This window comes from Planococcus citri, chromosome 5, assembly GCF_950023065.1.
Source record: "Planococcus citri chromosome 5, ihPlaCitr1.1, whole genome shotgun sequence".
In the NCBI taxonomy this organism is placed as follows: Eukaryota; Metazoa; Arthropoda; class Insecta; order Hemiptera; family Pseudococcidae; genus Planococcus; species Planococcus citri.
Window position 1 is genome coordinate 13533072 of NC_088681.1, and position 13513 is coordinate 13546584.

General features: G+C 36.9%; 1 protein-coding gene across 2 annotated transcripts in view; it reads left to right on the plus strand.

Annotated features, from left to right (window-relative positions):
- Positions 1-568: 568 nt before the first annotated feature.
- The window catches only part of LOC135849047 (zinc finger protein 395-like), a 134357-nt gene continuing 121412 nt past the window's right edge, over positions 569-13513 (plus strand). For both annotated transcript variants that reach the window (XM_065369188.1, XM_065369189.1), the window contains exons 1-2: positions 569-714; positions 805-1859. In XM_065369188.1, coding sequence (XP_065225260.1) covers positions 1482-1859 — 378 coding nt within the window. In that variant the 5' untranslated portion in view covers positions 569-714; positions 805-1481. The remainder of the gene's footprint in view (positions 715-804; positions 1860-13513) is intronic.

The window sequence follows — 13513 nt, forward strand, 5'->3', positions numbered from 1 at the left end:
GAACTCATCTATTCCCTTACAACGAATTAACATACTTTGGTTTCCAAAAATAACTACTCCTATTCCGTTGCTCTAATTCGAAACACTTATCAAACCCTTTTCGGTGCCTAATTTGATTCTCACTTCGCCTAGTTTGAAACAAAACTATTTCGCCGACCGGCTACTTCCTTTACGATTAAACTTCCAGTAATTATGTAAATTATATTCGTACTTCGCATTGATTTTATTCCCCTTGTTGACATTTTACATTTCACTTAATTAGTAACCTAGTTAAACCGAACGAACGAAGGTTCCTGCCACACTACACTCTACGAAAATAACAACCATATTTCACGTTTCAATTGTAATCCACTTAGTAATATATATAGGCCTCTACTCTAAGTACTAATGTAACCTACATGACATGGTAATTTCATCGCCGATATTATTTGTTATAAGTTTTACTGACGGCGGTAACATAATAATGTATAGTTAGGTGTATATTGTATTATTCAAGATGTGGGTTCTCTGTGTGTGATTCTGATTGTACAGATATATTATTACTAAAGTATTATGTTTTTCTGTTTAGATTCGGCGTTGGAGTTTTCATTATATACGATGGATTACGATTCGATGTACATATAAGAGAGATTCTGTACGATCAGATCATCATTTTTGGTAGGATTACTGGATTTTTCACAGCTCGTACTCTGGAATCGTGCGTCTAATCTACGAGTAAATGAATACAATAATATTATCGATGAATCATTATCAAAGTACATATACAAATAAGATAACCAATTAACGAATATCTGCTTTATCTAGGTTTTATTATGGAAGCTCGAGTACAGAATAATGGTGGACGATGATGGTATTCAGAAGTCCGAACATGTCTTATATAAACGTACAATCCTCCGGTCTCCGGTACCGCCGATGCCGATACCGGTGAGAGGAGAGCAGCTTACAGAGCACGAAGCACGAGAGGAGAAGTTGTGTATTTTGTGTGCAACGACAACCATCGATAGGAAGTAGGTCGCTTCGAATTAACCAATGAGAAAGGCGCTCGCGTCACGTGACTTTGTTGTTATCTGTCAGCTGAGAAGTGGAGTAGTTGCTCGAAGCCGGGTTACAAACCGGCCGGCTATATTCATTGTTTTGTGTTTGTCTGTACTCTCAGCTGATCGTGTATACTCGTTAACGTCGTCGTCGTCGTCATCGTCGATGTACATTGCGTTGTTAATGTACCTGCATTAATCATATTATTACTTTAATAGTAATAATAATTTATCGCGAGTTTGCATTATTTTTCTTCGGTGTGTTTCAGTTCAGTTTCTACTGCGGTTTTCGTTTTCTTATCCTTCGTCGTTGGCGTACGTTTTTCAGTTCTGTTGAGTTGTTGTTCGCGTCAACCTATACTAAAGTGTGTGAAAAAAAAAACAATTATGAACTTGGTTCGTATTTAAACACTCTTTTCTGCGTGTTAAAATAAATTAGTTTTAAATATGTCTACCGGTAAACGTTTGGCGAAACGGTCAATAATCGGGACGCGGATTTGTGCACCGGGTGAAGATGGACTTTTCTACTCCGGTGTAATTCAATCGGTGAAAACGCCCACTGATCACGGTGATTTCGAAACAAATATGGACACTTTGTACTCGGTTAGATTCGATTACTCGGCCAAAAAATGCCCGTCTTTAAAACGCGAGTTTTACGGATCGGATATCATCGGTCCTGGTTTTCAAACTTTGACAAATATTCGTCTGAATGCTGGTCAAAAAGTATATTTGACCTACAACGGCCGCGAGATTTCGGGACACATAGTCCATCATAATTGTCTCGTGGACGAGGTGTCCGTCTCTATAAATCCCCCTGGATTTGAGGTGAGCGATAAATAATTTTAATACATTAATCTCTCTTTCACCAACAATCGATCACCGTGTATTACGCCTACAATTCCGGCGACCATTTTTTACCATTTCACTGGCCGAAATTCGTGGCTGCATTCCACAAGTGCTGAAATTATTCTATTGTTCGACTATATAGCTAACCGTATCTGTATCTATTTTTTAAATCGCGTAATTGCGATTAATATGTAATATTGCCATAGAGAGATGAGATAAAACTACGCTGGCGAACTCGAACTGCGTCTTTGTTTATTACGTCATAGTCGCTTTAATACGACTTGGAAATTTTCTTGGAAACTTCGTCTCACAAATTCTCCCTTTGTTTGGTAAAAAAAAGAAAAGAAAAACCCTTTGTCCTTTGTTACGTCGTGTTATCTTGGAAATTTTTTTACTCTTATCTGGCGACCTACGTGTCCTATTACTGATAAAAAAAATAAAATTATTTATTTCGCTAAATAATATTCACTGTAGTTGATAATAACTTTGTGACGTCTCTTAGGCGTGATTTTTATTTGAAAATTTTCCTGCTACTTGCATCGAAATCTGATGATTCATCGAATAATTCGAGGATAAAAAAATGCAGCCACGAATCTAGGTATGGAATGGAAAAAATATTCGATCAGATTATTGTCGTAATACACGAAAAAAATTTAGCATTTATAACATTCAATGTTGGTTTAATTCTCTCTTTCACGTTGGTAAGTGTTGAAATAGGTAACCGGTACGATTAATAGGTTATGACTACCCTTAACCCTTGGAATAATATTTTTTTTCACCATTTCAAACATACCTATAATTTAAATTCTATCATCGTTAAGATCCAGCTCTTTTTTTATGGACTCCTTGATGGTCTTTCTAGGCCGATATCGTCGTTTCGTTGAGATAGTCAAGTCCCCCCTCGATAGTGATCTACTACTTTATACCTAATTTTTAATGTACCAAAATGGTAACACTTTAGGTATAAAGTACGCGATCGACGAATTGTACGTAGAGTGACAATTTCTATCAATCTATCCTGATTTTTTAATATACCTATCTTTGCCAAATTCTGCATCATCTAGATACCTATAATACTTGTATCTTGAAAGGCCTATACTATAAAAAAATGATAAGTAAAAAATTATGTGGGCAATTTTTGAAGACCTGTCAAAATTTTTGAACGACCTACTAAAAAATCGTAAGTATTACCAGAAATAATTTTTTTTCTTTAATTTTTTTCATTACTACTGTTGTTATACCAGTATAATATTCTTTTTTTTTCTGTGGTGTTTTGCTTTTACTTTTCTTTTCATATTTTTGTTGTTCTTGAATTTTTTTTATTGTCGTTATCACTGTTGTATTACGCGTGCTGGTGCTTTATTTACCATTACCTATACCTATAACTACGTATTCTCTGTTGCTGTTTTTTTTTATATAACATTTATTATGGTCATTGCTAAAGTACTCGTACTCGTATATATTCGTATATTGCGTTTCATTATCATTAAAGTTGTTGTTTTTTTTGTATACGTCTGCGACTCGCGTCTACTCCCCGCCGTGCCCTTCGCCCCCCTCCCAACCGAGGTGATTATCTCTAAATAGCGGTGCTCGTAAATCTTTTACCGTGTTACCAAATTGTCTGACACGTAAGACGTCATTTCCGCTAGGTTTTCCCGCTAGGCCGCTGCCGCTACCTTGTCTTGTGTGTGTGCCCTTTTCTGTTCTGTTTTCCCCCCTTCGGACCTGAGCTGGGCACCCTTGATGGATAATTTGTTGATGTTTACATACTACTATGTGAAATGACGCGATGATCTGGATGGTTGTTGATGTTGATTGTTGATGACTGTGTATAGGTAATGGTTTTTTATGGTGTGTATTAAGCTTATGGACTATATGGTGCTTGATGAGATGGCTATAGTGTTGTGCATGCTGAGGTGAAATTTTGTCCAGATATAGAGTGCTTTGGTGTCTAGGAGTTGTGTTTCAGGGGAGTGTATCCCCATCCTCCCACCTTCCACTCCAATTCATCAGAAAGTAAGGGAAATGATAGAGTGGAACAAGTTTTTCAAGTTCCAATATATTTGAATTTTTAATCACCAAACAGAGATGAGGTTTTTGAAAGTTTGAATTTTTTTGATTTTGAAAGTAAATTCTGATCAGACTTTAGGGACGAGCAAAAAATTTCATTTGATGAATTTTCCAGAAATAGACCGCATTTTGTAAGAGAATATTCTTTGTTGGTCCTGAAAAATTGGACCAGAAACTATCCAACTCCACTGTGATGGTCTTTCCTGCAGCTGAGATAAAGGTGAGTGTGAAAGAAGGGTTCAGAAAAAACCATTCTGCCCAGGTTCATGAAAATTGGAGAAAGGTGAATGTTTTTGGCAAATTTTTGAAGTCAAAAGGAGTAGGAAATTTGGGTGATTTGAAGAATTTAGGGCAAAAAGATTGAAATTTTGAAAGGAATGGTGTAAAGTGTTGAAAAATGTGTAGGTATTGATATTATCAAAATCTCGGTATTAATACTCTGGAAATATCCATACTCAAAAGTATTGAAATTTGTCGATATCTAAAAATATCAATATTCATCGATACTTGGGTATCGATATTTATCCACACTTGGAAATGAAATATCAGTACTCAAAAGTATTGATGTTTGTCGATATCCAAAAATATCAGTATTTATCCATACCCAAAAGTATCAATGTTTATCCACACTTGGAAATGAATACGTCCAAATTCAGCAATCAAGAATTGCAGATAATAGAATAATTTGGTTAATGGAATGATATGTGCTGGGAATGCTGGGATGGAACGTTTGTATCTTCTTACATGCAAATTTCATTGCTTATTATGTAATATAGTAGAAAATAGAGGAAAAGAGCATTTTATTTGGTTAATAGAATCGACTGATCTTCAAAAGTTACAAAATTTCTGCAAAATTCTACAAAAAGTTGATGGAAAAGTGTTTAACACATGTGAAAATGACATAAAAACACAATATAAAGAATATTATTAAATTAGTGAAAATTGGCAGAAGATGATGACATTTTTGTAAAATTTTATAAAAACCGTACAAAACTGCAGTATTCAAAACATTTAAAGACTAAATGTAACTAAAAAACCAGAAGTATGTATTAAAATCAACTTCAAAAAACATTAGAAAATGATAAAATTTCATCAAAATCTGGAATTAATCATTTTTTTTTTACTGTTTCACTTTTTAGAATACTCTGGTTTATAGAATCAAACATACCTGGTCCCAACTTGACACTTATAAGAAACTTGTAACCAAAACTGCTGGAAACTGTTAACCAAACCTGCTTAAAACCTGGTTCAAAGTAAAACCCGAAATAAATTTTAACCCAACCATTTGAACCACTTACTTATACGTTGACAAAACCTGAAACCAAAATGAAACCCAAAACCAGAACCCAAACCTTTTCAAATCATTGTGGTTTTAGCCTTTAGGTGTTAAAAATTTGCCTTTGTTTTATGCGCATTTAAGTATGTTAAAGTATAGTTTTTACTTTTTCTTCCAATTTGAGAAAAATTCACACGCTGTCATTATGATTGAAAAGACTTTGAAAATTTTGATTTTTTTTTTTTAAATTAGTTCAGTGATTCCAAAACACAATAAAACTTGGAAAAATTGACAAATTAAATCCAATGAACTTAACCCAAAACCAGATTTTTTTCATGGACCCGAAACTGAGGCCAAACCTTAAACCACAAAATTTTGCATAAACTTGAAATTGATTTTCACCAGTTTCAATTTGGATCAGAGATGGAAACCTAAATGAAAAGAAATATCGGTTATGTTTTTTTCAAAATTGTTGATAACTGTTACAAGTTTTGGTTATGACCAAAAAAAGTAAGGTTACAGTTGAATAAAGGTTACAGTTTTTTTCATTCATCAAAAATTATTTGCACTTTAATGTCAAAAAAGTACGCCTGCGGCTTGGGCCAGGGTAAATGTATGCATGGGAAAATTGAAGAAAGCAAAAAAACCACAATTTCACAGCGAGAAAATGTGAATTTTTTGAGTTTGAAGGAAATTCTAGACAAATTGAGCCATTTATCTCAAAACTCATAATAAATGTCATATTTTACACAAAAAAATGAATCAGTTACAGTTATAGTTGAAAAAATTTAAATCCATAATTTTGGTTATGGTCACGGTTATGGTTACAGCTTTTGCCTCATTTTAGCAGTTAACATTTATTCATGTCGGTTAAAAATTATGGTTACAGTTTCCAATTTCCATCCCGGGTTTCAATTCTTCAAATGTTTACCTGAAACCAAACCCAAATCAAGGTTTACAGACCTGCAGCTGTGTTCTGGGCTGTCCTAATGGATACCTCCATTGTCTTCCCAGTGGCTTTCTACATTGTGTGGAAACCTGCCCCTATGACCGGGTTCCTTCTACTCTTCCTTACACAGTCAGCTTCTCTAAATTGTCCTCTCTGATTAAGTGTCCAAAGTAGCTGAGAATGTGTCTCCTGATAACTGTGCCCTCAACTGTCCAGCACTTCACAGAAGATAGTAAGAATCAAGGCATTGACTACCCACCCGTATCTTCAGCTTGGTGTGTTTTCATGTTTTGTGATGTCATAACTTTTCCCAATTTGATCGAGCTTTCCTCCTGCTGTTTTTGCAATTGCTACAAGTCTTCTGATTTCTGTTTCTAAGCCTCCTCTGTTGGACACCAACTGTGAAGATGAAGTACATATGTGAATTGTGGTGATGTGTCTATGCCTTTTCAGTTGTGATCCTTGGCTGATCATCATTCATGAGGTCAATGACCATGACTTCAGTTTTCAAGCTATTCAGTCATAGGCCTGCTGTGGCACTGTTATAAGTTATAATCCTTAAGTAGGACTGTAAATCCAATTGAGTTTGAGGTCACAGTCAGATTTTGGCCAACGTTTGTGAAAATTTGGATTTTGGGTTGGTTATGGGTCCAGTGCTGCAAAGTTATGGGCCCAGTGTCAGTTTTGGGTCAAATCATATCTTGATGTCAAATAGGTTCTATGCTAATTTCCAGTCATTTATTTGAAAAAAAGAACAATATCTTGGACAGATTTCAACTGAAGTACATTTTTGGTCATGTCTTTTAATGATAAATGTGTTGATACTAGAAGAACTTGAAGTAAAAGACAGATTATAAGCCCAGTCATCAAAAGAACTCCCAAGAAAGGAACCTGCAATTATACTCATTTTAGGCTAAACTAACTCGAGCAATGCACTATATTATGCTTAGGCATTAAACCATAATGCGTTTTCAAGCCACAGTTCTTCTCGATTTCGTTTCGTTCCATATGGAAGAGAGATTTACTCACCCTAAGGGCGTTCCGATTTGACCGTGAATGGCCTTGTCGATGGTGGTGGTAAAGAATCGTCTTCGTCGCTTGTCGATGTCGAGCTCGAGATCATATGTTTTCTACCAGCCGTACCTCTGCCCTCTGCCCTCTACCTTCTGCCCACACTCGAGTCGTAATACCCGGCTTGGACCATTATATTCCATCAGTCTAGCCTCTATACATCTGTACACATATAATCGTCGCATCGCATACATAGAATACGAATAGCTCAGGAATTCCTGGTACATCTTCTCTTAAGGGTTGTGTAATCGACTGCGTATGCGTATGTGTAACTTTACACAGTATATTATACATATACAAATATTCAGAAGGAGGGGACCATATTGGCGGCAATAACCACGAACAGGTTGTGGCGGAGGAGCGATTGTTAAAGAATTTCTTTTCTTCGTACGTATTTTCTTTTCCTCTTGTCTGGATCGTCCCTTGTACGAGTATAATAGTTACCCTACCTATTGAGACGGATTTTTGAACCCTGTTGCGTAATATTTTGTGGTAGTTGTGAAGATTATATACAGGTCGTGGTCGCTGAAAAAGGGATAGAGAACTGGAAAGCAGGTGTACGTTGGTCGTTTTCGATGACGACATTGGTATTGTACTGCTGAGAACGAAGAATTTTCCACGTAAAAAAAATTACTCAGGGGTTTACCTGTGCAGTGTGCATGAGTCTGGTGCAAATCATTCATTATCTCGTCATTATACCAATTCCCCTCATCCTCATTTTTCGCGTACAAATTGAAAATTAAGATGGAAATACGACGAAAAATGAGACACGAACACGTACTACAATAGTCGCTTTTCCACGTACCTATATTTGTGTACTTCAACTTGGAAAATTTGTTATAGTACATGGTATAATTTAACCCGAAGATGGTTTCGTGCTTTCGAGGACCGGTGTGTGAAGTGGTGCCGCGGTCGTCGTGTGTTTACGAAAAGCGCATAAAAAAACGTAGCATCGCCATCGTCCTTGATAAAATTTTTAAGCGTGGCGATGACGTAATCAAAATGTTCACCGTGTATAAGAGCACGTGTTGTTGGTGGAGTATCGAATGTGTCAGGAGCTCTCTCTGCCTTGCCTGCTCTCACACAGCTGTACAAGTCGTAATACGCGTGACAATAATTTTTTTCCCCTGTACCCCTCCTCTCCAGCTCGCCAACCTCTTCGCGGATTAAATCGGCCTCTCTTCTTTCTTTTTTTTTGCGTTCTCTCTGCAGCTCATCCCTTCGGTACGCAGCAGGGCCGCCCGAAAGTTCCACCTCATCGTGCCTGGCTGGAAAGCTCTTTTCAACTCGGTGTATTTCATCAGACCTTATCTCTCGACTCGGTGCTCAAAATGCGGCGCTTTTCAGAGTAATTATACGCACGTGTGCTATAAACGTGGACCGCCGAGTGCTGAAGGGGTTGGGGGAGAATTGCGTGTGCGAAATTTTTTCCTTTTGCGAGGTACGTGGCGTGGATGGCGGTGGCCCTTGAAAGGTACCGGATGGATTGAGGTGAGAGGAGGTTCGATTATACGATGTTCGGAGCACCATGATGTGAAATTTATATGGTTCGTGGTGTATTGGAAAGTGTTTTTGATGGGCTCGTGTTTTATTGTGGCGAATGAGTGCGTTTAGTTGGAGGTAAAGGTGAAGAAAGAGGGGGTTTCGAGGTGTTTGGATTGCGATGGGAGTTGGTCTGTATCGAGTTGTTTGTTTTTTTTAGGGGAGGGGGAGAAAAACACACGATGAGAGTGGTCAATTTATGTTTGGAGGAGAGAAAACAGATGTAGAATAATTTTTTAGCATAGTTTGTCTAAAATTATACAAATTGTTTTTTTTTACATTTTCTGCATGTTTTTCGTTGACTTTGTTCAAAAAATGAACCATGAAAGTGGATCTGAAAAAAAATCCAAGAATTTCCATAAATGACCATTGCTAGTGTTATCTGGTGATCCTGGAAGTTTAAAAAGTTTGGTTAGAAACTGCCAAAGATGAAAATTTTCAGCTGAAATTGCAATTTCACCCCATTTGGAGGGGTTAGGGGTGAGTAAACGATCTAAAAATGTTATTACGAGAGTTCTAAACCCCAATGGACAACTTCTTTAGGTCAGTTTCAAAATTTGGTGAGTACGTGACCATTAATTCTGGTTCTCGGATTTCTTCTTCCTCAATTTTCCCCTCAGAATCAAAAATTCTCCAAAAATCTGAACTAAGAGTGAATTTTTGTCGACAGATTGTCATCATTTTCCTCCTTCCTGGTCTTTCATTCCTCCTAATAAGAAATTGCCCGTTTTTGGATCACCCCCCCCTCCCCTCCCCACATCAAATCTCACTTTTTTTTGCAAAATCAACATTTATTCAAAATTCTTGAAAATTAAACCAAATTGTGATGTCATTCTTTTCTTCCTTCCTGGTCTTTAATTCCTCCTAATAAGAGATTGTCCGTTTTTGGATCTACCCCCCCCCCCCCCTCCCTCATAAACAATCTCACTTTTTTTGCAAAATCAAAATTTATTCAAAATTCTTGAAAATTAAACCAAATTGAGATGTCATTCTTTTCTTTCTTCCTCGTCTTTAATTCCTCCTAATAAGAAGTTTTCCGTTTTTGGATCTACCCCCCCCCCCTCTACCTCATAAACAATCTCACTTTTTTTGCAAAATCAAAATCTATTCAAAATTCTTGAAAGTTTAACCAAATTGTGATGTCATTCTTTTCTTCCTTCCGCGTCTTTAATTCCTCCTAAAAAGAAATTGTCCGGTTTTGGATCTACCCCCCCCCCCCTCATATACAATCTCACTTTTTTTTTTCAAAATCAAAATTTATTCAAAATTCTTGAAAATTAAACCAAATTGCGATGTCATTATTTTCCTCCTTCCTGGTCTTTAATTCCTCCTAATAAGAGATTGTCCGTTTTTGGATCTACCCCCCCCCCCCCTCCTCCTCATATACAATCTCACTTTTTTTGCAAAATTAAAATGTATCCAAAATGCTTGAAAATTAAACCAAATTGTGATGTCATTCTTTTCTTTCTTCCTCGTCTTTAATTCCTCCTAATAAGAAGTTTTCCGTTTTTGGATCTACCCCCCCCCCCCCTCTACCTCATAAACAATCTCACTTTTTTTGCAAAATCAAAATTTATTCTAAATTCTTGAAAGTTTAACCAAATTGTGATGTCATTATTAGGGCTAGGATTTTTAAGCGCTATCAAACACGTTTTAAGCGCTATAAAAAAGCAATAAAAACGTAAGAAAAAAGCAAAAACAAGCGCTATCAAATCCTACCATGTTACGTATCAAAATGAAGGTTTTTTCAAACCGAGCAAAATACCTCCTTTAAATATATGTACAACTTGAACCAAAATGAACTAAAAGATGAAACGGAGAAAAAGAAGGAAAAAACCAAAACTAAAAATTTAATAAAAAATAAAATAAAATAAAAATTGAAAAATGAAAACTGAATCTGTTATTTTTCAGTTTTTCCTCCCTTGTTTTTTTGAACTCATCTTTTTTTAACATTTATTTTTTTTCAAAAATGTGCAAAAAGTTGATAAATTTTTGTATTTTTGGAACTAATTTCTTCATTTTACCGATTTTTTACCAAAAAAAGCGCTAACGACGAAAAAAAGCCCCAAAAAAGCAAAATTTCCGCCTTTTTGGGCCAAAATAAGCATTTTAAAGCATTTACACCCAAAAAAAGCAAAAAAAAGCACTATCAACTTTCACCATTCGCCTCAGAATGGAATGAAACGCAAAGAAAATATATTTATGCCGTATAGGGTGTTGCTACAAAAAAAAAGCATTATCATAAAAATCCTAGCCCTAGTCATTATTTTCTTCCTTCCGCGTCTTTAATTCCTCCTACTAAGAAATTGTCCGGTTTTGGATCTAACCCCCCCCCCCCCCCCTCATATACAATCTCACTTTTTTTTTGCAAAATCAAAATTTATTCTAAATTCTTGAAAATTAAACCAAATTGTAATGTCATTCTTTACCTCCTTCCTCGTCTTTAATTCCTCTCATAAGAGATTGCCCGTTTTTGGATCTACCCCCCCCCCCCTCTCCTCATATACAATCTCACTTTTTTTTTGCAAAATCAAATTTTATTCATGATTCTTGAAAATTAATCCAAATTGTAATTTTTGGTCGATGATCCATTTTCACTCTCACTCGTCTCTTTATCCTCTTCCTTCAACTGCCCCTTCTTTCGAAAAGTTGAGTAGGTATTTACTAAAAAATTTCAAGATGTGGATCAAATTCTGAACTTCGGTTCACAACTTGGCACTCTCTGTTCCCCTCCCCTCTCCTCACCTGAGCATTTTTTCTTTGCTGGACTTCTGTTGTCTTATTTTTCTTAATTTCAAATTACCTGTAACTCTTCAATCTGTTGTTTTTTTAGGAAAAAGCAGGAAGGTCAACTTGGCATTCTCCGAAGTTGGCTAAACTGATCTCTGAAGTAGAAAAAATTGAATTTTATTTGGAAAATTTTCATTATTGTCATAAAAAATTTGTAGATAGGTAATATTTCCTTCAGTCTAGCTCTAGTTCATTGAAATTGCATTTTTTTTTTTTTTTTTTTTTGAAATGGGAGCATAAGTAAGTATTTAATTTGAGAAAGATTCTAATGTTAGTTGAAAATTTTCAAAAATGATTGAAATTCGCTATTTTTGAGAGAACAATTGAGCCAATCATTTTATTTTTCGAAAGGAAAATTACTTTGAACAAAGAAAAACATCGTCGCTGGCAGACCTTAGACATAATATTTGCCCAATGAACGGGTCAAAAAACGAGACTGCCGTGAATAAAAAGGAGGAAGAAAGTAGAGCAGGGTGAGCACAGCTGGGCCATCAGTACGCATAAAAGGGTACTGTACGAAATATGTCGAGAGAGAGAGAGGCGAACGAATCAATAAACTTATTTTTTATTATTTATTCGGAAAAGCAGCACGAGCTTTTGAATACATATAGATAGGTATATAGGAGAGAAAATGAAAATACTTATTGCGAACTTGCGACCGCCCTTGAGCGACCTTCACCTGACCGCCTGCCTCAGTTTGTCAGTGCTGATGCTTCACAAAACGTCGAGCCTTTTGCCTGACACTGGCGTAAGGTAAATTGTAATATCGTTCCAAGCTCGATATGTACGATTAACAGAAGAGAAAAAAATAAGAGAAAATTCCATTTCGTGCTAGGTGCGTAGAAATTTGATCAAAGACGTCGTTGCCAAATTTATATATCTACCTGTTTCTGATATAGACAAGTTGAGGTGATTCCCAAGAGAGGCATTCGAAGTTTGTTTTTTATTTCGATTATTTTTTGGGTAAAAAAAAGAAACACTCTTATGCGTTGTGTTTTTCTTGATCGAAATTGTTATGTGGCAATTTGTCTGTCTCTCTTGTACGAGTTACTATACGTACAAGATGGAAGAAAGTTGTTGAAAAAGCGAACAATGTATACGAGCTCGTGTTTAGAGAGCGTGAAAATTACCAGATTTACGACAAATCGCCGGCTCTGCAGGCTGCTGCGATCGAAGAGTGAGAGGTATGTATACGAATGGAGGTAGAAGGAGGTACCTGTGCTGGCTCATGGTTGTGCTGTCTACGTACGTAGAGGTCTTATTGAATGAGCGAGAGTGCGGAGCCGGAGCGCGTGGAATTCGTGTAATTTCTATTAGGCGACTATAGAAGGAAAGATTTCGCCAACGTTCGTGGTATTTCTGGTTGGTAAAATTGTGTTACGACCTAAATATTCCGTTCGTCAGGTATCCGAACAGCCAAAGGTATTGCTGAGTATGGACGGCGACGCCATCATCGTGGCACTGGCACTGTCAGCTCGTATAGGTCGTCTTAGTGACGCCGGCGATGGTGACGGTGGCACTGACGATGACGATGTACGTGTAATTTGCACTTCGCAGCACCGAAATCGCCACTGGATCCGATTAAAAATACAATTTCGATGTTGATAACCTCGACTGCAGTGTGTTAAAATGTATAATGGAGGCGAGCAGGCCGAACACAGGGTGGTAAGGTTATTAATAAACCATACGTACATACGTATGCTGGTCTACGAGATTATGTACTCGTAGGTACTCTCGAATGACGATGTTATAACGATGACGACATACGTACAACAATCTATCGGTGTGCTAAAGTTTGCGTGGAAAGTGTTCTTTTCGTAGGCTGGGGGAGGGGGCAAGAGGGTGGTAGTCTGACAATGAGATGAGGCGAAAAATCGACTTCACGTGTACTCGAGAATTAGTCGAACTTGCGAAAGTTTTGCGCACGAGTTGGCG